The 25,258-nt window shown below is 45.7% G+C and overlaps 1 protein-coding gene across 1 annotated transcript in view; it reads right to left on the reverse strand.

The window, feature by feature from the left end:
• Positions 1 to 206: 206 nt before the first annotated feature.
• The window catches only part of LOC309561964 (very-long-chain enoyl-CoA reductase-like), a 100,291-nt gene continuing 75,239 nt past the window's right edge, over positions 207 to 25,258 (reverse strand). The window contains exons 12-14 of the mRNA XM_082266054.1: positions 18,328 to 18,416; positions 8,722 to 8,767; positions 207 to 453 (exon numbers count right to left, since the gene is read on the reverse strand). Coding sequence (XP_082122180.1) covers positions 326 to 453; positions 8,722 to 8,767; positions 18,328 to 18,416 — 263 coding nt within the window. The 3' untranslated portion in view covers positions 207 to 325. The remainder of the gene's footprint in view (positions 454 to 8,721; positions 8,768 to 18,327; positions 18,417 to 25,258) is intronic.

A 25,258-nucleotide genomic window follows, 5' to 3' on the forward strand; every position in this document is an offset into this window, starting at 1 on the left:
ATATAGCAGGCAGTCTGATAGAGTCTAAAGGACAACAATCCACAGCCAAACCTGCATCTACTGAAGGGAGTGTAGAGATGGAACCCATCGGTTATTACATAAACCATTGGAAAGGAAGGTTGCACGCTTGCATAAAAGTGAAAGGCCCCTTAAAAAAAAAAAAAACTTTAAAAAAAGTACCCTTTGTTAGATATGCAGCAAGGACTGTACAAAATATGTCTTAAAAGTGTGACATTTTGCTATGAATACATCTTTAGTTTTTAGATATAGCTCTGTATCAAATATTAAAAGAAATATATAAATATCCTTTTTTGTAAGTTCATCTTCACAGCAGTAAAGGGATGATTGCTGTCCGTAGTTTTGGATAATCTTTGAACTCCTTTCTGTATCGGTGATGTTTCTCCTTTGCCCAAATGGTCATTTGAATTAAACTGATCAGTGTAAATATTCCAACTGTTAACAAGAGAAAATATTACATTTGTGGACTCTGACCCATTTCACAAGAGAACAAGTATAACATTAAACCAAGGTTCATCAGTTCAAGTGCTAAAAATTGCTTGATTGACCCATGAAAGCCAAGTTTTGCTTTGGAAAACCTATCATTACTTGCTATTGGACAGGTGTCCGAACAGGAAGGAAGTCAGGGGAATTGCCCAAAAGTGGGCCACAGATAGCAAAAGTGTTTTAATTGTAAATGAACTTTGAAATATCTGGAATCACAAAGTAACGTAACCTGACCTGTATATAAGGATGTTTGACCTACCTGTAACATCCTTTTCTTAGGAGTACAGTATTTGGTGCCCCTTTCAGGTGAGGACACTGGCAAACAAAAGTTGTTAGGACAGCCCCTATGACCCCTCCCATTCCCAGTAATCTGCATTTTTTGCAAGCAGAGGGACATACCAGGACAGAGGAGTGTGTCTTGTGTCCTATACTCCAAGAAAAGGATTTTACAGGCAAATAAAAAAATCCTCATTTCTTAATATTACAGAACGGGGCACAGGCTTTCCTTTTTCAACACCATGGGACATCGCCAAGCAATGTAACTAAGGGATGGGCATCCAGCAAGCAATCAAAATACAGGCCAAAATAAAGGAATCCCATTCATAACTAAACCCTTTTTATGGTCTTTGACATACAGGAATAGAAACTTTGTTGGCTGCAGCAGGATGTGGGGTTTACACATTCCCGCTGGCTGCAGCAATGCAATTACAGACCAGGCTAAACTTCCGAACCAGCAAGAAGTTATGGAGAAGCTACAAATCTAGGATGGGGCAAACACCCATATTAGGCTTAGGAACTAGAAACCAGTTTGATTAAAGACCTGAAATCATTTCTCAGAGGAATCTCACTGGAGAGGTGGTAAGGTTTGGGGGGATAAAGCAGGCAGGAGGCAGAGTAAAGTTCCAACCTGTATCCCCGCAACACCATGCCCCAGAGCCAAAGTTGCACAATGTCCTTGGACCAGGTGGGCAAAAAGGCCTTGTAAATGTGAGGGGTGGCATTTGAGGAGGGGACTTGGCGCAAGATTTCACTGGCTTGGACATCCAGTGCTTGGCTTTAGAAGCAGAGTTCTGGGAAGGACAAAAAAACCCTTAGAAAAACTGGCTTTGAATTCATTGACAAAAGTGTCTAATGACTCTACAAAGTCATTCCCCAACAAACAGGATCCTTTGTAGACATTTCTTACAGATGGTTTCTGCAGCTATAAAATACTGTGCATCTGGATTGACATAAGAGCCAGGTGAAAAAATTGGCAAGTAGTCTGGAGCTTATCCCAGTAGACTTGTGCTACTGCATAGAAAAGTTGGCAATTTGTAGAGTACCGAGGGATAGATTAAGATAAAAATGTGGTTGCATGTCATGTGCTTAACCCAGACTGCCATGGCTTGGTAAACAGCCATAGACACCACTAATAGTTGCATAGTTAAGCATGATAAAAAAAAAAAAATCTGTTTATGAGGTCTTTGAAGACGAAATGTCCTTAACTGAAACCGCAAGGGATTTTTTTGGAGGCAGTAAATATCCAGATCACTTGCACTTTCTGTACCCCCATACTCATTCACATGGGGGGGGGGTGGGATCTGGGGGCCCCTTGTTAAAGGGGGCTTCCAGATTACAAAAAGGCCCCCTGTCCACAGACCCCCCACAACCACAGCCCAGGCTTGTCAGAAAGAGGCCCTTATCCCCATCAACCTAGGGACAAGGTGTTTTGGGGTGGGGTGGGGAGGGGGCAGAGCCCTTGAGAAAGATGGACTGAGCTTCATCGAAACATTGACCATAAAAACATGGTTTTTGATCTTCCTCCTCTACAAGACCGGTGAGTACCTCTAAACTACACACACTCTGAAGGAAAAAATGGATTTTTGTAAAATCTTACCGTAAAATCCTTTTCTCTTAGCTCATTGACAGACGTAGTCCTCGGTGATTCAACACCCTCGTGTTATGCTGCCCTCTACAGGAGTAGGACTAGACAGGAAAGAAAACGTTCTGGCCACACCCTAGGGGCAGTCCCAGAGGGTATATCCTCACTTCCTGCTCTAGCAAATCAGTTATGTCACAAAGCAGTGTTTAGAGAATTTAACCCAACCCAACTCAAAAACAGAGGGGCGGGTACTACGTCTGTCAATGAGCTAAGAGAAAAGGATTTTACGGTAAGATTTTACAAAAATCCATTTTTCTCTATCGTTTATTGACAGACGTAGTCCTCGGTGATTCAACACCCTCGGGACGTCCCAAAGCAGTACCACATTTGAGGGGTGGGAAAATGGAAATCAAATCCAATCTAGAAGGCCCAACCGGTGCCAACTAGAAGTTTACAATGCTCATCCTCAATGATGAGACTCAACAGAAATTTTTCAACAGAAAAAAACCCCCGAGGTAGACCACCGGTCTCCTCAAATTGCGGCCTGCAAAACCTTGCGGCCAAATGAGGCATCCGCCGATGCCATCACATCAATCTTATAAAATTTTGTAAAGGTATGTACCGACGACCAGGTGGCCACCTTACATACCTGGACCACTGACGCCTGATGGCGATAGGCCCAGGAAGTACTGAGCGCTCGAGTGAAGTGCGCCCTAACAGGGAACGGAGGATTCTGACCCTTAATAGAATAAGCCTGTACCACCGTCTGACTGATCCATGTAGATATGGTCGCGGCAGACACAGGCAACCCCCTTCAAGGGCTATCCGTGATCACAAAAAGGGAGTCCGTCTTACGAAAACAAGTTTGTAGTAGTCAAGTGTATCCTTCTGAACCCCATCCAAGGAGTGTAATGCAAACTCCCAAGGATGGCTAGTCTTAGGACACGGGGAAGGTAACACAATACTTTTATTCAGATGAAAAACTCTGAAAACCACTTTAGGAAGGAAGGATGGATTCGGAAGAAGAACCACCTTATCCCTATGAACCATCAGAATCGGGGAACGACAAGATAATGCGGCCAGTTCTGACACCCTGCTTGCAGAAGTAATGGCCACCAAGAAGGCCACCTTCTGGGATAATGTAAGCAAGGGAATCTCCCTAATATCTTCAAAGAGAAGTTTCTGAAGAACCGACCACACTAAATTAAGATCCCAGGTGGTAAGGGTGCGCGCACTGGCGGAGCCAGATGTCACACCCCCTGGATGAAATTCCGCACCAAGGAATGATTAGCCAAAGGTTTCTTGAAAGAAGATTGCCAACGCCGAAAACCGGACCCTTGATCGTGCTCAAGGATAGTTTCTGCTCAACCCCTTGTTGCAGACAGACCAAAATTCGGGTCACCGAATAGGTATGTGGGGGAAATCCAATAGATTCACACCATGCGATATAAGACTTCCATGTGCTGGAAGTCGCTTTCCTTGCTTTAACTGGAGGTAGGAATAACTGAAGCTGACACTCCCTTGTCCTTCAGTACCTGGGTCTCAATGGCCAGGCCATTAAGCCAGCGACTGTAAAGCAAGATGGAAGATCGGTCCCTGAGACCGCAAATCCTCCCTGAGAGGAAGTCTCCAAGGAGCGTCCGCGACTAGCCTCACCAAGTCGGCGTACCAGGCTCGACGAGGTCAGTCCGGAATTTCCAGAATAACTGGAATTCCCTCCACCTCTATCCTGCGAAGAAGTTCCCGCAGCAACTTGAGAGGATGGGAGGCATGCCGTAGCTGATACTGCCCCCACGGGGCGATCAGCGTTTCTGCTGCGTCCGCTAGAGGATCGCGGCACGAGCTACAAACCTCCGCACCTTCCTGTTAAGCCAAGGTTCCAACAGATCCACATCCGGGATGTCCCAATGAAGGGACAGCTAGTGAAAAACCTCTGGATGAAGAGGCCATATGCGATTGGATCCGAATCGGGCTGCTCTAGAGCTGCTCGATCCAGTAAATCAGACAAAATCTGATCGCTCTCAGTTCCGATACCCTTATTGGTAATCTGGATACTATCGGAAGAAATGACTTCCCCTGGTTGAGCATCGGAGACTTCCTGGTCTGCTCGCTCAACCGGATCGGATTGTCCAGGGAATCGGAATTCTGATTCCATTAAAAAAGAATCTCCTTCAGGAGAATTCGGGTATGAGACTGGGTATACGGTACTGCCTCTAAGAAGGCCACCATCAGTCCCAGCCAATTGACGGACAGCAACATCCGAATCGTTGACTGAACCTTCTGGAGTTTCTCCGCAAGGAGAAACTCTCTTGCCCAGGATGTATCCAACCTTAGGCCCAGATAGTTCAGTCTCCTGGTGGGAACCAGGGATGATCTTTGGGAAAGCGAAAAAACGCTGATGTCCTGCGATGATGGGGATATAAAGATAGGCCTCCTAAATGTCTATGGACGCCAGGAAATCCCCCTGATGCAGGGAGGCCACCACTGTACGGATGGACTCTATTTCTTCCCAAGTCCAGATTTGGACGCACCTTGCCCACTTTCCTGGGCATTGTGAATAGGTTTGAATAGAACCCCTGAAACCGTTCAATGTTAGAAGGGAAGAATCGCACCGGTGGAAGTGATCGAAACTCAATCCTGTGTCCTCCAGAAACCGGTGAAGACATCCCCCCACCCCAGAGATGGGTAGGGGCGCATCAGGCTGTATCTTCAGGCTTGGCTGAGCCGGACTTTTTGTTTAGCCGACCAGCGCCCTTTGAAACCCCTCTAAAGGGGCTTTGGAGGGTTTCGCCTTATCGCCCGCCCTCGCGGAATGAACAACTCTTTATGAGCAGAAAAGGAAGGTCTTCGTTAGTTACGAGGTCCTTTTATCCTAACAGTCTGTGGCAAGACAGTAGGTGGTACCGTCTATCCTATAAAGAGGAATTCCTCAAACGGATAGCACCTAGCCATGCGTTTGGAAATAACAGGGGTTCATTTCAAAACGACCCCATTTGGGTAAAGGAAAATCCTTCGCCCTTTTGGTAGGCTAACAAGTACCAAAAAGGAATCTCAGTCTCAGCTACCTCTGCCGGTGTAACCTCAAGACTAAAGGTTTCCCGGACGGATACAACTAGTGCATCCACCACTCTTGTGCTATGGCGGAGGCAGAAACGTGCTCCTCACTGCTGAGGAGATATTACCTGAGACAACAGCCCCTGAAGTATCTGATAAACAATAGGGGTAGGCGGGGGTCGCTTCTTGACCCCCGTCCCTGACAGGCCACCTCCACCCGGGATACCAAAGACTCCAAAACTGCCGATAATGCATTAAAAACAAGTGGGGTACTGGAGGGTCCTGCGGCCACCTTGAGGGGATCAGGTGGGGATACCTATGCGGCAGGGTCAATGATTATACAAGACACTTGCCAGCGACAAAAAATGACAAAGTAAAAAACTTTTTTTTTTTTTTTTTGTGTCCCCCAGTCGCAACAGCGCCCCTCAGTGTTACCTGCCTTTTTGGAACCCACAGAGAGAGAGAGAGAGAGAGAGAGAGAGAGAGAGACCCCAAGGCTCATCCCTGATGCACAGAAGTTTTCATCAGCTTGCTCAGTGCTTGTCTTGTTACAGACAGGAAGTCTTTGGCCCCATTTCCTGGGTAAAGGATGCGGCTCCGCCCCTTAACACGCCTGCCGGCGCCTCCCCCTGGCTCCATGAGGTGTTTGAGTCACCTCAAACATGGCCGCCCCCATGCTTGAGACACGAGGCTACACCAAAATGGCGGCCTCGTGCGATCTACAAGACAATGGCGGCGGCCTGCACAGAATAGCGGCATGTCTGCAGAAGGATCTCGGCCTCACAACCCTTCACCCTCATGGTGGTCAGCGGTACCGGACCCTGGCGGGCCGTATGCGGTCCGTGGCCGTCGGGAGGCATCTGCTTAGCTGGAGGAATGATCTGGAATGCAGTATACATGTATAGACATCGCCCTGTGGCTTCTGACAGGTAGGATACCTTATACTATCACAGTAAAGTTCTAGTACTGCCACTGACTACAATCATTTTCACATTTTTACAATTAGATTGTCAGCTCCCAAACCAAGCCTCCTGGCTTCTTGTACACAAAAATCACACTCAATTAGGGGGATCTGTGACATGTTATAGGATAGAGGGGAACCCATCCTTACCATTACAGAGAGGGGCCCGCGTTCACCACAAGACCCGTCAGGGGGAAAGGGGGAACATACTACTCACCATACCGGAACCAGGCGGGCGCCAACTCCTGACAGTACCCCTCTCCACCGAGGTAGGAGGGCTGTCGACCAATACGGACGCCGTGACTCATGGTCTTTGGCGTTTCAGCGAGACGTTTAACTCGCAGGGTCAGTCCCCGTCCAGTGGGACTATGTCGCGGCCGACCCAGCGCGGAGCTATGGCCTGCACGCGCTCGTAGGCTGAACTGGGGTGACCACTGGATCTCATCATCCAGCCCGTCGCCCAGTTCAGCTTTCTTGCTTGAAGATCTCACAGGAACACTGGAGAAAAAAAAGCTGTCTAAAAAATCTTTTCTAAGAAAAAAATCCTGCCAGGACCGAAGATCCCAGCAAGGTATCTAGGTCCTTACTCCTAACTAGACAGAAAAAAACTGATTTGCTAGAGCAGGAAGTGAGAGGATATACCCTCTGGGACTGCCCCTAGGGTGTGGCCAGAACGTTTTCTTTCCTGTCTAGTCCTACTCCTGTAGAGGGCAGCATAACCCGAGGGTGTTGAATCACAGAGGACTACGTCTGTCAATGAGCGATAGAGAAAAAGTATTTGATCCCCTGCTGATTTTGTACGTTTGCTTACGGACAAAGAAATTACTAGTCTAATTTTAGTGGTAGGTTTATTTTAACAGTGAGACAGAACAAAAAAAAATCCAGTATAACAAAATTTCAAAAAGTTATAAAATGATTTGCATTTTAATGAGTGAAATACTTATTTGACTCCTTTGCAAAACATGACTTCGTACTTTATGGCAAAACCCTTGTTGGCAATCACAAAGGTCAGGTTTCTTGTAGTTGGCCACCAGGAAGGATTTTTCCCACTCCTCTTTGCAGACCCTATTCAAAATCATTAAGGTTTTGAGGCTGACATTTGGTAACTCAAACCTTCAGCTTTCTCTACCTACTTTCTATGGGATTCATGTCTGGAGACTGGCTAGGCCACTCCAGGACTATTAATGTGCTTCTTCTTGAGCCACTCCTTTGTTGCCTTGGCTATGTGTTTTGGGTCACCGTCATGCTGGAATACCCATCTTCAATGCCCTGGCTGAGGGAAGAAGGTTCTCACCCAAGATTTGACGGTGCATGGTCCTGTCCATCGTCCCTTTGATGCGGTGAATAATGTTCTGTCCCCTTAGCATAAGAACACCCCCAAAGCATAATGTTTCCACCTCCATGTTTGACAGTGGGAATGGTGTTGATGCCAAACAGCTCAATTTTGGTCTCATCTAACCACAACCCTTTCACCCAGTTCTTCTCTGAATCATTCAGAGGTTTATTAGCAAACTTCGGACGGGCCTGTACATGTGCTTTCTTGAGTGAGGGGACATTGCAGCGGCTGCAGGATTTCATTCCTTCATCGGTGTAGTGTGTTACCAATTGTTTTTTTGGGGACTATGGTTCCAGCTGCCTTGAAATCATTGACAAGATTCTCCTGTGTAGTTCTGGGCTGATTCAACGCCGTTCTCATTACCATTGAAACTCCGAGGTGAGAGCTTGCATGGAGCACGAGACCGAGGGTGACTGCCAGTTATTATGGGTTTCTTTCATTTGGTAATAATTGCACCAACTCACCCTTACCCTCTAACCAAGCTGCTTGGCGATGGTCTTGCAGCCCATTCCAGCCTTATGTAGGTCTTCAATCTTGTCCCTGACATTCTTTGACAGCTCTTTGGTCTTGGCCATAGTGGAGAGATTGGAATTTAATTGATTGCTTCTATGGACAGGTGTCTTTTATATAGGTAACAAGCTGAGATTAGGAGCACTCCTTTTAAGAGAGTGCTCCTAATCTAAGCTCTTTACCTGTAGAGAAGACACCTGGGAGCCAGAAATCTTGCGGATTGATCAGTTTATACATTTTTGAAATCCATTTTTCTGGATTTTTTATGCTATGCTGTCTCACTGTTAAATAAACCTACCATTAAATTATAGACTGATGATTTGTCAGTGGGTAAACATACAAAATCAGCAGGGAAATCTTTACCTCCACACACACACACATACATAACCACACACTTAATTTCCATTTTAAACTGAACCAGTTGTTTTACAAGATAAAAGGTTCACATATTTTAGGGATTCTTGCATGTACAAGCCCCAACATGAGAATTCCTACCTGGGACACACTGGGTCATCACTGTGAAACTAATCCAGCTTCCCACCTAAAAAGTACATAAATAGTATTACAACAGGTAATCTATGTGTACATGGCATTCCTTTTAAAATTTCTAGGCAAGTGTAAGTATTTGAACAAACTCTCACAAACCAGCCCTTTACCATTCTAGCCAATCCGAAGTACTTGACACTGGCAGTTCAGTGCCACCATCTTCAATGTAGAACTGTTAAAACAAGCCTGAGGATTCAATATGAAAAGTTTATAATATTCAGTGTTCTGTCTAGTGGTCAGTTTAGGCTTTAGGGTTAAAATGGTCCAGTGATCAGTTTAGGCTTTAGGGTTAAAGTGGCTAATCTTCACTTCAGTGGCAGAGTGAAGCAGCGGCTTTGTCACATTCTACAGATAGATGTCCTCTGCATTGTAGATCGTTCCAAGTTGGTATATTCCACTCATCCCTTCTCCCATCCAAGTTCCAATAAAAACAAAAAAACAAATCCCCTGGACTGTTCACTGTCTGAGCCAAGTGTTAAAGGGATACCTTTCTACAGACTGTTGCTACGGGTAACCCAAGGGAATCCAATCTCAGCAGCTCTCTAGGGGGCAGTGCTACATGCATAATACACATTTTGTTCCAGGTGCCTGTAAAGTAGCACTTTAAATTACGCAGGGAAGAAACCTCCACCTTCCCCTAAAGTGGTTCCCACTCAGATTCCTGATCCCTTTTGATGAATGATCCCAGAAGCAAAGAGGATTTTGTCATTTCTGGTTTCAGAGATGTAGTTTCCTGGCTGCCAAAAAAAGCTAAACACAATCTGTATTTAATCAGGTGCTTTGAAGTGCAGGGGAAGAAATCAGGGGTCTACTAGACACCGGATGTCTCCATAGAGTGAACCAGTCAATACCAAAAGCTATCATAAGGGGGTTTGTTCACTCATTTGTAACAGCAAAAAAAAAAAAAAAAAAAAGGGGGGGGGGGGGGGGAAGAGATGGAAATATTTTTAAATAAATATAAAAAAAAATTTACAAGTACCTCTGTCCCCCTGCACGTACACAAATGAAGAAGACGTGCACTTAGTCTGGAACACATATGTAAAACTGATTGCACCACATGCATGAGGCGTCGCCAGAAATGGTAGCGTGAGCAAAAATTCTAGGGCCATATTTAGCGATAATTGGATAAACTGTAATGGCTTTTAAATCATCACCTATGGCCAATTTTAACTACCATAGTTTGTTGGCATTTTAGGAGTAAATTTTGTGTGTGTGTGTGCGCACTAAAAATGTATTTAAGGGTTTTTCCTGAAAATTTTTATTTGTTAAACCAGTATCGCACAAATATTGTGCAAGATCAACTGCAACAGCCTTTCAGAAAATGTTTGGGGGTTCTAGCAAAAAAAAACATAAATTTTAACGTGCATGAGGAAAATGTCAAAACTGCCCCAGACAGCAAGCGGGTAAAGAGATTGCCCACTCCAATACTGTCGGCAGAGGGGGGAGAGAAGTGGCGCAAACAGACAGTGGAGTGACTGCAAAAATATACTGTGGACAGGTGGTGGAATGTAATCCAATCGCTGGACACTTGGATGGCTGCAGGCTTGTAGAGGGTGAAGCGACCCTGTATGGTTTCAGGAGAGAGAGAGAGAGAGAGCCAAGCGCCGATCTGAGTGTAGCACAGCAGTAATTTTAATGACACACAATAAAATCGTTACTCACAAGAGGTCCATAAAAACAGGCATTGGTAAAATCCAAGAGGGGAAGGTCTCTGGGGTCACATCCAAGGTGGAACATCCAGTCAGGCGGTGCCGCTGTGATGAGGGAGGACAGCCGATGGCCTCATGTCGGAGGCGGGAGACGTGCAGGTCCTCTGTGGTGGTGGAGCAGCGTGGGACCGCTGGTCGGATGGTTGTGACGTCACTTCCCGGAGACAGCAGGGAATCAAACGGCGACGCGTTGCGGAGCTCCGCTCCTTCTTCAGGCCGTGCAGGGGCCATTTTGGATGTGGTATTTATGCCAATAGTCCGGGACAAGTACTACAGTGGCTCAGGAGGGACAAGATTGGGGAAGGGCGAACCAGCAATGGGATTGTTATCTATATAGAGAGTGGTGGAAGCTAGAGAAGGGAGGAGGGAACTGTGTGGGGAGGGGGAAGGGGGGGGAAAGGGGGGGAAACGAAAGGGAAATAGAAGAAAGGAAAAGGGGGAGGGATGAATGTGCTGACTTGACTTGATGTTTTGGTATTGGGGCCAATAACCGTAGTGTTACACGGTTATTGGCCCCAATACCAAAACATCAAGTGAAGTCAGCACATTCTTCCCTCCCCCTTTTCCTTTCTTCTATTTCCCTTTCATTTCCCCCCCCCTTCCCCCTCCCCCCTCCCCTTCCCCCTCCCCACACAGTTCCCTCCTCCCTTCTCTAGCTTCCACCACTCTCTATATAGATAACAATCCCATTGCTGGTTCGCCCTTCCCCAATCTTGTCCCTCCTGAGCCACTGTAGTACTTGTCCCGGACTATTGGCATAAATACCACATCCAAAATGGCCCCTGCACGGCCTGAAGAAGGAGCGGAGCTCCGCAACGCGTCGCCGTTTGATTCCCTGCTGTCTCCGGGAAGTGACGTCACAACCATCCGACCAGCGGTCCCACGCTGCTCCACCACCACAGAGGACCTGCACGTCTCCCGCCTCCGACATGAGGCCATCGGCTGTCCTCCCTCATCACAGCGGCACCGCCTGACTGGATGTTCCACCTCGGATGTGACCCCAGAGACCTTCCCCTCTTGGATTTTACCAATGCCTGTTTTTATGGACCTCTTGTGAGTAACGATTTTATTGTGTGTCATTAAAATTACTGCTGTGCTACACTCAGATCGGCGCTTGGCTCTCTCTCTCTCCACTCCAATACTGTGACAGACAGCTGGTGGGGAGAGATGCCAGCTGCCTGTCAATACACCTCAAAGCAAAGAGGAGCTTCCCCTAGGCTCCTCCCCTGCTCTGATGTGCATCATAACACAATAAGAGGAGCTTGGAAGGAGAGACATCCCCCTGGAATGAGCCGCACTGTTCTGAGGTCCGAACATTGCATTAGAACACTAAGGGACACAACCTGGAGAGGTAGGTACCAAAAATATGCATATTAATACTCTCCTTGAGATGCTTAAAAAAAAAGGTAAATGAAGAAAAGGAAGATCTGGCACTCAGCAGTGAAGTCAAAATCTAAAAAGTTCTTTGTCATCATGTTTCTGTATTTTTGTCAGATGTTGACATCACTGCAGTGTGCCATCATCTTCCTTTCTTCATTTGCATTTTCCGTGGCGAGCTGGGGTAAGTACATGCAGTGGTCAGCAAGCTACTGATTGCCTGAGTGGTGTACACATTGTGGTTGGATGCTTAAAAAGGTACCTTAGGTTTTTACAATCCAGGCAACACTTCTGGCCCTTCCAGGCCACTGTAATTTTAGCCATACCCACTTTCCTCAAGAGGCTACATACACCGTAGGCCACAACCTCCCTAGGTGTTCCTCATTCCCAAGTTCTAAAGTTGAGAGTATGCAAAGGTGTAATTCTAAACACTTACTTAAAGGAGAGTATTTATTGGCAAGTACAAAAATCTGATTCTCTCATCTATTTGGGACACGGTGTCTTTAGCCACGGTGTCGATGCCCAAAATTAGTCCAGCTGAGGAGCAGACAACACAGCAAACCCACCAACACACCCAAGAAAAAAAGACAAACTGGGAAACTGACTGCAGCTCACAAAACTGCCTGAAAGACTTGCACCCCAAGCTGGCATCAGATGAAGCGGACACATCCACTTGGTTGAATTTAAAGAATGGTAACAGAAGACCACTTGACGGCCTTACAAATCTGGCTGCTGCTTGATCCTGAAAAGCCAAAGCAGATTTAGTAGAGTGCACCTTGACAGGAAAGGGTTAAACACTGTCCTTGAGACCATAAGCTTGGATGGTCTTCCTGAGCTACCTAAAGATGGTGGAATAAGAGGCAGGTTCACAGCCCAAACCACATCAAGAAAATAGAGCGAAATTTCCTTATAGTGAATAGAGTCAGACAGATTGACAGAAGAACAACATCCTGGTTGAGATGAAAGGTTGAAACTACCTTAGGCAATTAGAGTACTGTGCCTCAATACTACCTTATACTTAAGATATCTCAGAAGGGGCCACCCATTCAAACACATGCCTTGCAGCATTTATAGCTACATGGAAACTCTTATGAAGAGGAATGTCAGTCCTTCAGGAAATGGCAGTTTAAGGGCAGAGAGAACCAAATTCAGATCCTATGAAGTAATAAGAAAATGGATGGATGAGGCGAACTACTTAAGAGACCCCCTGTACAAAAAAGTCTAAACAAAAAAAGAGTGAGGCTAAAAGCCTTTGAAACAAAAATGGAAAAAGGAAGAAATTTAACCCTTGATAGTGCTGAGAGCAAAACACTGGTTCAGACCCAACTGCAGGATGGCAAGAATTTGTCTCATGAGAAACTCAAGGGACATAAACCCGAGACTCCCTAACACCCCCACACATACACCAAGTGAAGTATGCTTTCCAAGTTCAATGGCAAACCTTGCGAGAAGTACACTTCCTAACATTTAGCCCCATAAGAGTGTTATTGTCAGATACTTATGTCGCAAACCTAAATTTCAAAACTCATGCCAAGAGGAAACGGTGAAACAGGATGCCAAATTGGTCCTTGGCACAGAAGAGCACAATTAACTGGCTGAGTCAGTGTACCACATCCGCCTGGGCCACATCCACCTGGGCCAGTCTAGAGCAATGAGGATCATCAGAATGATCTCCATCTTGATCCTGAAAAGCAGAGAAGGAAGGAAGAAGTTTCAAGGAAGAGGAGGCATAGATCAGGGTTTATAGATACAATGAAGCCACTAGAGCCTTCATTGCTTCCACTAGAGTAGCCCTTTACCTGGAAAGAAACCTGACCAATTCATGGGTTCATGCCCAGCTGGCTGCCGAGGTCTGCTTGCAAACTGTCTACACCTGTAATGTACGGCCTTTTTTTTTTTTGCCATGTTATCACAACTTTCTGCCCAGGTCAGAATTCAATCTCCTCTTGCTGCAGAGAGCCTTCTGGTTCCTCCCTAATGATAGGTATATGCCACCACTGACTTTGCCAGATTCAATTCAGTTTGGTTTAACCTTCCAATAAGATGGTCCAATGTTGCTGAGAGAGGCTGGCATCTATCATAAGGTCCCTCCAAAAGACAGAAGAAAGGACTTCCCTTCCTCCATATCCAGAGATTTTGGAGTCACCAAGCCAGAGACAACCTGGTTCTCTGATAGAAAAATCACTGTCCAGGGACTGGATTGTCTCATTACAGCACAACACTCCATTTTGTCGGGGGGTCTGGGGTAAATATATGGGCAAATAGAACTGCCTTGAGAGAGGCTACTATCCAAGGACTTTTTGCAAAATCAGAGTTGAACGGCTGCTTGACTGGAGACTTTGAGTCAGAAAGGAGTGTCTGAAATTTCTTTTGGAGGTACAACACTTTGAATGCAGTTGTGGAAAAAGCTCAGGCGTGACACTCCAAAATAATGAGTGGGTTCCAGTGAAAATTTCTGAAGGTTTAAGATCCATTCCATATTGCTGTAACCTCTGGTTGGGCAGAGCCCTTGTCAACTGTTTCCTCAACAGAAGGTTGTCTTATGTATCCCACAATGGGTATGCCACAAGAGCACAGGAGGACTACTAAACGGGGCTAGCATCTTGGTAACTGTTGCACAAAATACAATTCTGTATGTAAACAAATACTGCATTATCAATATATAGTAGAGATATATTCTTCAACCAGTAGATGTCAGTGGTTCCAAGTTTGTAGCTGCATCTATGGTATGCTCTGTCCTTTCCCTGAATCACGTTTCTGTTTCCTGTTAGCAGTTAAGCAGCAAAGCTTATGGACTGTGTACAGTTTGTTCAGTAGGGCTTTATACAGAATTTCCAACAGGTTATAGTCCCTGGCATAGCCCACAGAAGATCGGAGAACCCAGTCATAGCCAGCTACAGCAAATAAATGCAAGATACAGCAACAGAAAGAAGACTGCAAGGGAATAAAAAATTGTCCAGCTACAACAAAGATTTCATTTGCAAATCTGACTAACCAGAATTACCAGTCTTGGAAATTCAAGATGAAAATACTGCTAATAAGAGATGGTACGTGGAAATGTATAAACTCAAGCCAGAACACAGTTCAAATGAGTGGATAGAGAAAGCCCAAAAAGCTCAGCGCGCAATCTCTCAGCATAGGAGATAGATAGATAGATAGATAGATAGATAGATAGATAGATAGATAGATAGATAGATAGATAGATAGATAGATAGATAGATAGATAGATAGATAGATAGATAGATAGATAGATAGACAAAAGGTGAATGAAAGAGCTAATCTCAGCAAACTGTATTTGATTCAAAAGCTATACCAAACCAAGCAGCTAAAAGGCAAGGATATGCAAGATTATATAGGGCACATCCTAAAATGGTTGAATGCCTGAGAGGTATAGGAGAAGAAAAAGATTTTTATGTTGCAGCACTATTACTTAGTGGTTTACCAGAAAGTTATGAAATGCTTGTCATGAAAGTCTGGATGAACTGACATTGGAAAATGTGGCAAGCATGTGGATGAATACAAACATAAAACAGAAGGCATTAATAGTAACGGTGCTTCTGTCGCAGAGTCTGCTTTAACTATGAAAAATAGTAATACAAACCGTAACAATCAACAACAAACACGTGAATGTTTTGTGTGCAAGAAACAGTCATGTAAAAAAGATTGCATAATCTGGAACGCTAGAATGCAAAAACAAACTAAACTACAAAAAGCCAAAAGTGTGAAGGAAGAAATGGATTTTGCTTCAGATAATATGTTTTTCAGTCCAAAAGTTGCACCTCATCTTTGCAGGCATGGTGTGCCGATTCAAGAACTACAAGTCATATGACAAAGGACAGAATTTTCTTTATTCACCTTGACCAGAGTAAAACGAAAAAAAAAAAAAATTACCACTGCTAATGGGCAAATAATGAAATCCAAAAAGGAATAGGAGACTTTTACCGTCCTATTTTCCAGAGTGTCACCAGAAAGATACCTGTGAAAAATGTCCATGTCCCTGCTCTTGAAACTAATCTGGTCAGTGAAGCAGCTCACAAACCAAGGCAATGTAGTGAGCTTCCAAGATGACAGCTGGACTATCACAAAAGGGTACATCTTACTTGCAAAGTCTAAAATTACAGATGAACTGTATCTGCTAAACTGCAATGAGGTGGTTAATACTGCCAAGGAGGAAAAGCAATCAATCTTCATTCACACGTGGCACAGAAGTCCTGACACTTGTTTTTGCCCCCATTTTTTCATGAGCTGAACTCAGACTTTTCTATGTACACAAAAGGCCCATTTCTCTCAAATATTGTTCACAAATCTGTGTTAGTGAGCACTTCTTTTGCCGAGATAATCCATCCACCTCACAGGTGTGGCATATCATGATGCTGATTAGACAGCATGGTTATTGCACTGGTGTGCCTTAGGCTGGCTACTATAAAAAGCCACTCTAAAATGTGCAGTTTTATCACACAGCACAATGCCACAGATGTGGCACAGATGAGGGAGCGTGCAATTGGCATACTGACTGCAGGAATGTCCACCAGAGCTGTTGCCCGTAAATTGAATGTTAATTCCTCTACCATAAGCCATCTTCAAATGCGTTTCAGAGAATTTGGCAGTACATCCAACCAGCCTCAAAACTGCAGACCACGTGTAACCACACCAGCCCAGGACCTCCACATCCAGAATCTTTACCTCAAAGATCGTCTGAGACCAGCCATCTGGACAGCTGCTGCAACAATCGGAATGCATAACCAAAGAATTTCTGCACAAACTGTCAGAAACCATCTGAGTGAAGCTCCTCTGCATGCTTGTCATCCTTATTGGGGTCTCGACCTGACTGCAGTTCGTCGTCGTAACCGACTTGAGTGGGCAAATGCTCACATTTGATGTAGCCTGGCACTTTGGAGAGGTGTTCTCTTCACAAATGAATCCCGGTTTTCACTGTACAGGGCAGATGGCAGATAGAGTGTATGGAATTGTGAGGGTGAGCTGTTTGCTGATGTCAACTTTGTGGATCAAGTGGCCCATGGTGGCAGTGGGGTTATGGTATGGGCAGGCATATGTTATGGGCAACGAACACAGGTGCATTTTATTGATGGCATTTTGAATACACAGAGATCCCATGAGCATTGCCCTCCCCCCCAAACCATACCAGGCCACATGTCCTCAACATTGGAGGGTTGCTTTGGGGTGGCAAAGCACCTTGTCATTATGTTGATGGGGGCAAGTGCCTCTTCCCCACAACCCTGGTCAGTGGTTGTGGGGGGCCTGCAGGCAGGGGTCTTATCGGAATCTGGAAGCCTCCTTTAACAAGGGGGTCCCCAGATCCCAGCCCCCCTATGTAGGGGTACTCATTCACCAAAAGACGTGTAAAAAGAAATAAACAAGTTTTTTTACAAGTTTTTTTTTTTTTAATAATTGTCCCACTGGTGTCAGTCAATGCCCGCCGACCCCCCCCCCAAAGAAAAAAACCTTAGTTCCCGATGAAGACTTCCGCCATCTGACAGTTCCTAATAAGCTAATGGGCAGGGCTGACAGCAGATAAGCCATGGTTAAGGAGTGGGCGGCCGCTGGCACCAACAACCAGCTATTCTGATTTCTAAATATATACAAAAAGGAATGTCGAGGATACGAAAATAAATTCCTAAAATTACCTGGTCCAATATTGCGTCAGTGAACCAATTTTTTTTCCTGAATTTCGGAAGCCCCCCCCGCCCCCACCCCATGGTAGGGGCATGTGACCTGTTATGGTTTGGGGGAAAGGAGGGGGCACTCACTCGTACCACTTTTCCAGACCTGCATGCTCAGATAAGTGCCTGGTATGGATTTTGAGGGAAACCCATGTCTTTAATTTTAGCGTGGGGTTCCCCTTAAAATCCATACTGAACCCAAAGGGTCTGCATTTTTCCTTGCCAGCATGTGTTTGTTTACATTTCAGCTGTCAGTGAGGTAGTCCGCTGAAAGCTGATGAGTCATCGGTTAAGGACGCAGTAGTCCGCTTCCCAGCCCACTCCTTAAGAACCAGCTATTCTTGACAAAGACTTTGAATCAGTCGATAATTATTTGACTGATTTGAATTTGAATCATTCCAAAATTTTGAATTAGATATTAGAAAATGAACAAAAAAATTTGAACGGAACTAAACTAAAAGGAATTCCGAAACGAATCAACACAAAATTGGTAACATTACGAATCTATCTAAAACTAAACATTTTTCCATTCTGCACAGGTCTAGAAGGAATCATGTATGTATCAAAACTTTTACTGAAATTATTATTACATCTTAATTGCAATTTCATGTTCATATAGTTACATAGTAATTAAGGTTGAATAAAGACAACAGTCTATCCAGTTCAATCTGTGTAGGTGTGTGTGTGTCAGTGACGATATTCATTTCCCATATCCCTGAATATTGTGTGCGTTGAGATACACGTCCAATAGTCTTATATAGTTCATATGAAAAGCTGCATAGGCTCACCTCATAGGTGTAGTTTGGACATGTCACAAAGATAAATAACCATGTAAATGGATTTCGTGTTGGGAAGGGAAACCTTCTTGATCTTGAACCTTAAAAAAGTAAGTAAAAGGCTTAAATACATAGCAGTCATTGACCGACAACCTCCTAAGATCTTATTTTCATATACCAATCAGCAATTACTATGAGCCCCGAGGAGGTTAAGTGAACAAAATTGATTATCTTGTTACAATGGAAACTGAAATTGGGTGGGATATATTAGGCAGCAAGTAAACAGACCCCTGAAGTTGATGTGTTGAAAGAAGAAAAAAAATTAGCATTGCAGTTTGTGGTGTATGGGGCTGTGTAGCCATGTTAAAGATGATGGCCCTTGGCCCTTTAATTGGCCCTTTAATACAGGTTTGACAAACTGGGGGAAGGATAAAGCAATTCTATATTTACTGTGGTCAGGGAATGGATGAGGTTACGAACCTAAAGCAACGCTTTTATTATATTTACATTTTTAAAGTTAAATGAAATGGCTACATCTTCAAAAACATACAACAGCCCATCCCTGCTAGACTCAAACCACAGTGGGATCTACATAAGATAGTTGGTAGGTTAGTTTACTATAAGAAAAAATATCACGGCTCAGAACTATTTCTTTATCCAGAAAAAAGCTGCAAAGTGCCATCTGGCTGCCTAATGGATGGTTCCCAAAAAGCCAGAGATTTCCAGTTTCCTGTATATCCCCTTCAAATATGAATACAAAAGGGTAAAAAGCACACTAGGCAAGCTACTTCATTCACTTGTGTAGGATTTTCCCCATCAATCCAGTCTTCGTGAACCAGCCAAGATCAAAAATATTCCACAAAGCCCTCATTTGCTTAGCCAGGGCATATCGCAGATCAGATGTGCTCAGACAAAAGTTGGCCATTTCAAACCTAAGTGACACTAGACCAATAAATGGATTTTTGTAAGATCTTACCGTAAAATCCTTTTCTCTTAAGCTCATTGACAGACGTAGTCTTCTTGATTCTCAAGAGCTGGGTTATGTTGTCTCCGCAGGAGTAGGACTAGGCAGAAAGACAAAACGTTCTGGCTCCACCTTAGGGGCAGTCCCTGAGGGTATATCCTCCCTCTCTCTGCTACAGGGAATCAGTTCTGTTTTAAAGCAGTACAGAGAATTTAACCCAACCCAACTCAATGATAGAGGGGCGGGTACTACGTCTGTCAATGAGCTTAAGAGAAAAGGATTTTACGGTAAGATCTTACAAAAATCCATTTTTCTCTATCGCTCATTGACAGACGTAGTCTTCTTGATTCTCAAGAGCTGGGACATCCAGAAGCAGTGCCACAAAATGAGGGGTGGGATTGACAGAATCAAAATCCAATCTAGAAGGCCCAACCGGAGCCAACCAGAAGTATCAAAGGACTCATCGAGAAAACAGATGAGACCTACCCCACAAATCCTCGAGGTAGACCAACAGTCTCCTCAAACAGTGGCCTGCAGGAACCTTGCGGCCAGAAGAGGCATCTAACGATGCCATCACATAAACCTTATACAATATTGTAAAGGTATGAACCGACTACTAAAACAGTCGCCTTGAAAACCTGAACCACTGACGCCTGATGGCGGAAGGTCCAGGAAACTCTAAGCGCCCGAGTAGAATGCGCCTTAACAGGGAACGGGGGATCCCGACCCTTAGATAAAATAAGCCTATACCACCGTCTGTCTGATCCATCTAAAGATGGTCGCAGCAGAACAGGCAACCCCTTCTTAGGGCCATCCGTGATCACAAACAGTGAATCCGTCTTACAAATTGAATCCGTAGTATTCAAGTATATCCTGATCGCCCGAACTACATCCACGGAATGCCATGCAAATTCTCGAGGATGATTGGGCTAAGGACATAGGAAGGACAATACACTGTCCTTATTCAATGAAACTTTGAAACCACCTTAGAAGGAAGGATGGATTCGGATGAAGAACAACCTTATCCCTATGAACCACCAGATCTGGGGAACAACAGGATAATGCAGCCAGTTCTGACACCCTGCATGCAGAAGTGATAGCCACCAAGAAGACCACCTTCTGGGATAAAGTAAGCAAGGGAATCTCCCTGATATTTTCAAAGGGAGGTGTCTGAAGAACCGACATCACCAAATTAAGATCCCAGGATGGTAACGGCGCGTGCACTGGCAGAGCCAGGTGTCGCACCCCCTGGATGAAATTCCGCACCAAGGAATGAGTAGACAAAAGCTTCTGAAAGAAGATAGCAAATGCTGAAACCAGACCCTTGATAACACTCAAGGCCAGCTTCTGCTCAACTCCCTGTTGCAGAAAGCCAATATTCGGACTACCGAATAAAGATGTAGATGGAACCCAAGGGATTCACATCACACAATATAAGACTTCCATGTACGATGATAATCTTTCTGGAAGTCGCTTTCCTTGTTTTAACTAGAGTAGGAATAACTGAAGCTGACAATCCCTTGTCCTTCAGCACCTGGGTCTCAATAACCAGGCCGTTTAAAACCAGCGATCGTAAAGCAGGATGGAAGATCGGTCCCTGAGACAGTAGATCCTCCCTGAGAGGAAGTCTCCACGGGACGTCCGCCATCAGTCTGACCAAGTCGGCGTAACAAGCTCGACGAGGCCAGTCCGGAGCTGCCAGGATTACTGGAATTCCTTCCTCCTCTATCTTGCGAAGAAGTCTTGGCAGTAACCCAAGAGGAGGGAAGGCATACATTAGCTGGTATTGCCCCCACGGGGCGATCAGTGCGTCTGCGGTTTCTGCTAGAGGATCGCGGGAGCGAGCCACGAATCTCTGAACTTTCCTGTTGAATCGAGATGCCAACAGATCCATATCCGGGGTGCCCCATCGTAGGCACAACTGGTGGAAAACGTCTGGATGGAGGGACCATTCCCCCTGATCCAGAGTCTGACGGCTGAGATAATCTGCCTGCCAATTCTCCACCCCCGGAATGAACACCGCAGAGATTGCTGGAACAAATCGTTCCGCCCAGCGAAGAATGCAAACCACTTCTTTGGCCGCTCGGACACTCTTGGTGCCCCCCTGGTGATTGACATAAGCCTTGTCCAACTGGATCCGAACCGGGCTGCCCTGGAGCTGCTCGGTCCAGTGAATCAGACAAAGTCTGATCGCTCTCAGTTCCAATACATTTATCGGTAACCTGGATTCTTCCGGGGACCAAAGTCCCTGGACAGATAACTGACCGAGAATTCCTCCCCATCCGGATAGACTGGCATCCGTGGTCACTGTCGTCCAATATATTGGCAGAAATGACTTTCCCTGGCTGAGCATCGGAGACCGAAGCCACCAGACCAGAGACTCTCTGGTCTGTTTGCTCAATCGGATCTGATTGTCCAGGGATTCCGGATTCCGATTCCATCTGAGAGGAATCTCTTGCTGAAGAATTCGGGTATGGGACTGGGCAAATGGGACTGCTTCGAAGGAAGCCACCATCAACCCCAGACCCCTCATGCAAGTCCGAAGGGAAGACCAGCTGTTGGTGGACTGCTGATTGAATCTTTCGGAGTTTCCCTACCGGAAGAAAAACTCTTGTCCTGACTGTGTCTAGAATTAGACCCAGATATTCGAGCCTCTGGGTGGGAACCAGAAATGACTTTTGCTGGTTCACCAGCCACCCGAATTCCTGTAAAGAAATCATAGTAATTTCTATGTTTTGTAGCAAGGTCTGAGGAGACTCTGCATGAAGCAGAAGATCGTCTAGGTAACCTAGAATCGATATGCCTCTTTGGCGCAGAAGTGCCAACATTGGGGCCAACACCTTCGTGAAGACCCGCGGAGCCGTGGCGAGACCGAAAGGTAACGCCACAAACTGATAGTGGTTCTCTTCTACGGAAAAACGTAGAAACCGCTGATGTCCTGCGAAAATGGGAATGTGAAGATATGCGTCCTAGATGTCTATGGACGCTAGGACATCCCCTGGATGCAGAAAGGCTGCTACTGTGCGAATGGACTCCATTCTGAATCTTCTTATGTAGACAAAAGAATTGAGTGCCCTTAAGTCCAGAATTGGACGCACTTTGCCCTCTTTCCTGGGTATTGTATATAGGTTTGAATAAAAAACCCCTGAAAGCGTTCTGTCCAAGGAACGTGGACTACCACTCCTTGTTGTAGTAAATCTGTGACTGCTCTCCACAGATCGTCTAAACGATCCGGGGATAGTCGGATATTGGAAGGGAAGAATCGCGCCGGTGGGAGAGATCGAAACTCGATCTTGTACCCTGACCTTATGACTTCGCAAACCCATCTGTCCGGGATTCTGGAAAGCCATGGATCCGGGAACCGGCGAAGACGTCCCCCCACCCCAGTTATGGGTGGGGGGCGCACCTTCAGGCTTTGGACGGTTTATCTTCAGGTCTAGAGGGGGCGGGCTTTTGCTTGCCCGACCAACGACCCCTGACGCCTCCTGCAGGAGCTTTGGAGGACTTAATTTTTTCACCCGCGGGACGAAAAAAAAAAAAAAACCTCTTGTGAGCAGAAAAAGAAGGCCCTCGTCTTTGACGAGTTCCTTTACCTTTAAAATTTTGCGGTAAAAAGGTGCTCTTTCCACCCGTGAGATCCTTAATGATCTCATCTAAGTTGGCTCCAAATAGACGCTCTCCTAAAAAGGGGAAATTAGCCAATGCTTTTTTGGAACCTTGGTCGGCTAACCAACCTTTTAGCCACAGTGTACGCTTGAGAACCACCGCTGAGACAGATGCTCGCGCCAATAATGAAGTGGCGTCTAACGCCGCATCACACACAAACTGTAACCCCTGTATCATCTGTTCCAACAAATCTGATACCGCCTGAGGGACCTCTTCTAGGTCCCGGCGTAACCACTTGGTCCATACAGTTACAGCCTGCGAAACCAGACCAATAGCAATTATTGGTCTGAAAGCTGATCCAATCAAGGTAAACATGGTGCGAGACATAGCTTCTATCTTGCGATCCACTGGATCTTTAAAAGACGGAGCGTCTTCTAGAGGAATAACCGTGGCTTTATTCAATCTAGCAATTGGTGAATCCACCACAGGTGGTTCTGTCCATTTCTTAATGAGGGTTTCCTCAAACGGATAACGCCTGTTAATGCGTTTAGAAATAGTAGAAATGCGTTTTGGCAGACTCCATTCTTCTTTGATTGGATTGCCAAAACATTTGGGCAATGGAAAAACCTTCGCCAATAGATGCGTTTTTAGTCCCAAAAGGGATTTCAGTTTCAGCTATTTCTGACGGAATACCCTGTAATCTTAAGGTCTCTTGAACAGATACCATGAGTGCGTTTACCAACGCTTCCTCTCTGGCTATGGCTGATGCCGAAACATCCTCCTCACTGTCTGAAAAGACAGTACACGAGACACCAATACCAGATGAAGTACCTGCAACTGCAGAAATAGGCTCAGAGTCTGAATCTGAGGTTTCAGATAATAAGGGGTTAGGCGGGGGTCGCTTACTTGCGCCCTGTCCCTGACAAGCCACTTCCACCCGGGACACAAGCTTCCATAATAGCGGACAATGATTTAATCGTCAGTGGGGTGCTGGAGGATCCCGCAGACCCCTCGAGGGGATCCAGAGGAGATACATGAGTGGCAGGGTCCATGTTAATTCAGGACACCTTTGCCAGAAAACACAAAAAAACTTTTTTTTTTTTTTTTTTTTTTTTTTAAATAAAAAATACCATTTTTTTTTTTTTTTTATGTGTCTCCCCCTAGCGCAATAGCGCCCCTCAGAGTACCTGCTTCTCGATCCCACAGAGAGAGAGAGAGGGACCCCCAAGGCTCACCAACCGATGCAGTGAAGTTTCCAACCAACTGCAGTCAGCGTCTGTCTTTACAGACTGGAAGGAGCTGTTGCTTTTTCCCGGGTAGAAGGACGTGGCTCCGCCCCCTGTGTACGCCTTCCGGCGTTCCCAGCTCTCCACGAGGTAGCTGGGCTCATGAAACATGGCCGCCCCCATATAGGAGACATTTAGACTCCAAAAACATGGCGGCCGGCGTGACCTGAGGACATGCATGCACCTGGTCTACGGCAAAATGGCGGCGGACCGCCGAAATCGTTTTTCCCAGCACATCCACCTGCATCTCTGCTGAGTGGCGATTGATAGATCTACAGGAGATACACTACAAATAAGGTAGGATTATACCTCCTATGTCTGCAGTAATGCTACAGTCTGCTGGGTAGAGTGTTAGCTCTCAAACCAAGTCCACTTCCCACAAACACATGCTGTATTTACAAGGGGGACTTTTAGTGTCAGATATATACTGACCATGTATGGAGGGGCCCCTAATTCATACTGCCTCATAACGAGGAAAGAAAAAAAGGGAACGTTTACTCACCATACCGAACCGACAGGCACCCTCTCTTCACAATACCCTCTCCACCGGGGTGGGGGTTTGTGGACCACTCCGGACGCCTCGACTCTCTGGTTCCTGGCGTCCAAGCGAGACTTTTAACTCGCAAGGTCAGTCCCTCCACTGGGACTCCGTCGCGGCCGACCCAGCGCGGAGCTCTGGTCTGCACGCGCTCGTAGGCAGAAACCGGGGTGACCACTGGATCTCAACATCCAGCCCGTCGCCCGGCCCCGCATACTTACTTGAATGTGTCGCGGCCGACCAAGCGCAATGCAATGGTCTGCGCGCGCTCGTAGGCCGGCTGGGGTGACCACTAGTGTCGCCCAGTCCGGCGTTTTTTGCTTGAAGATCTCACAGGAAAAACACTGGAGAAAAAACTACCTAAAAAATATTTCTTCTAAAGAAAAAATCTTGCCAGGACCAAAAAGATCCCAGCAAGGAGCTTAGGTCCTTACTCCTGACTAGACAGAAAAAAACTGATTCCCTGTAGCAGAGAGAGGGAGGATATACCCTCAGGGACTGCCCCTAAGGTGGAGCCAGAACGTTTTGTCTTTCTGCCTAGTCCTACTC

Source organism: Pelophylax lessonae, assembly GCF_965119305.1.
Source record: "Pelophylax lessonae genome assembly, chromosome: 8".
Taxonomy (NCBI): Eukaryota; Metazoa; Chordata; class Amphibia; order Anura; family Ranidae; genus Pelophylax; species Pelophylax lessonae.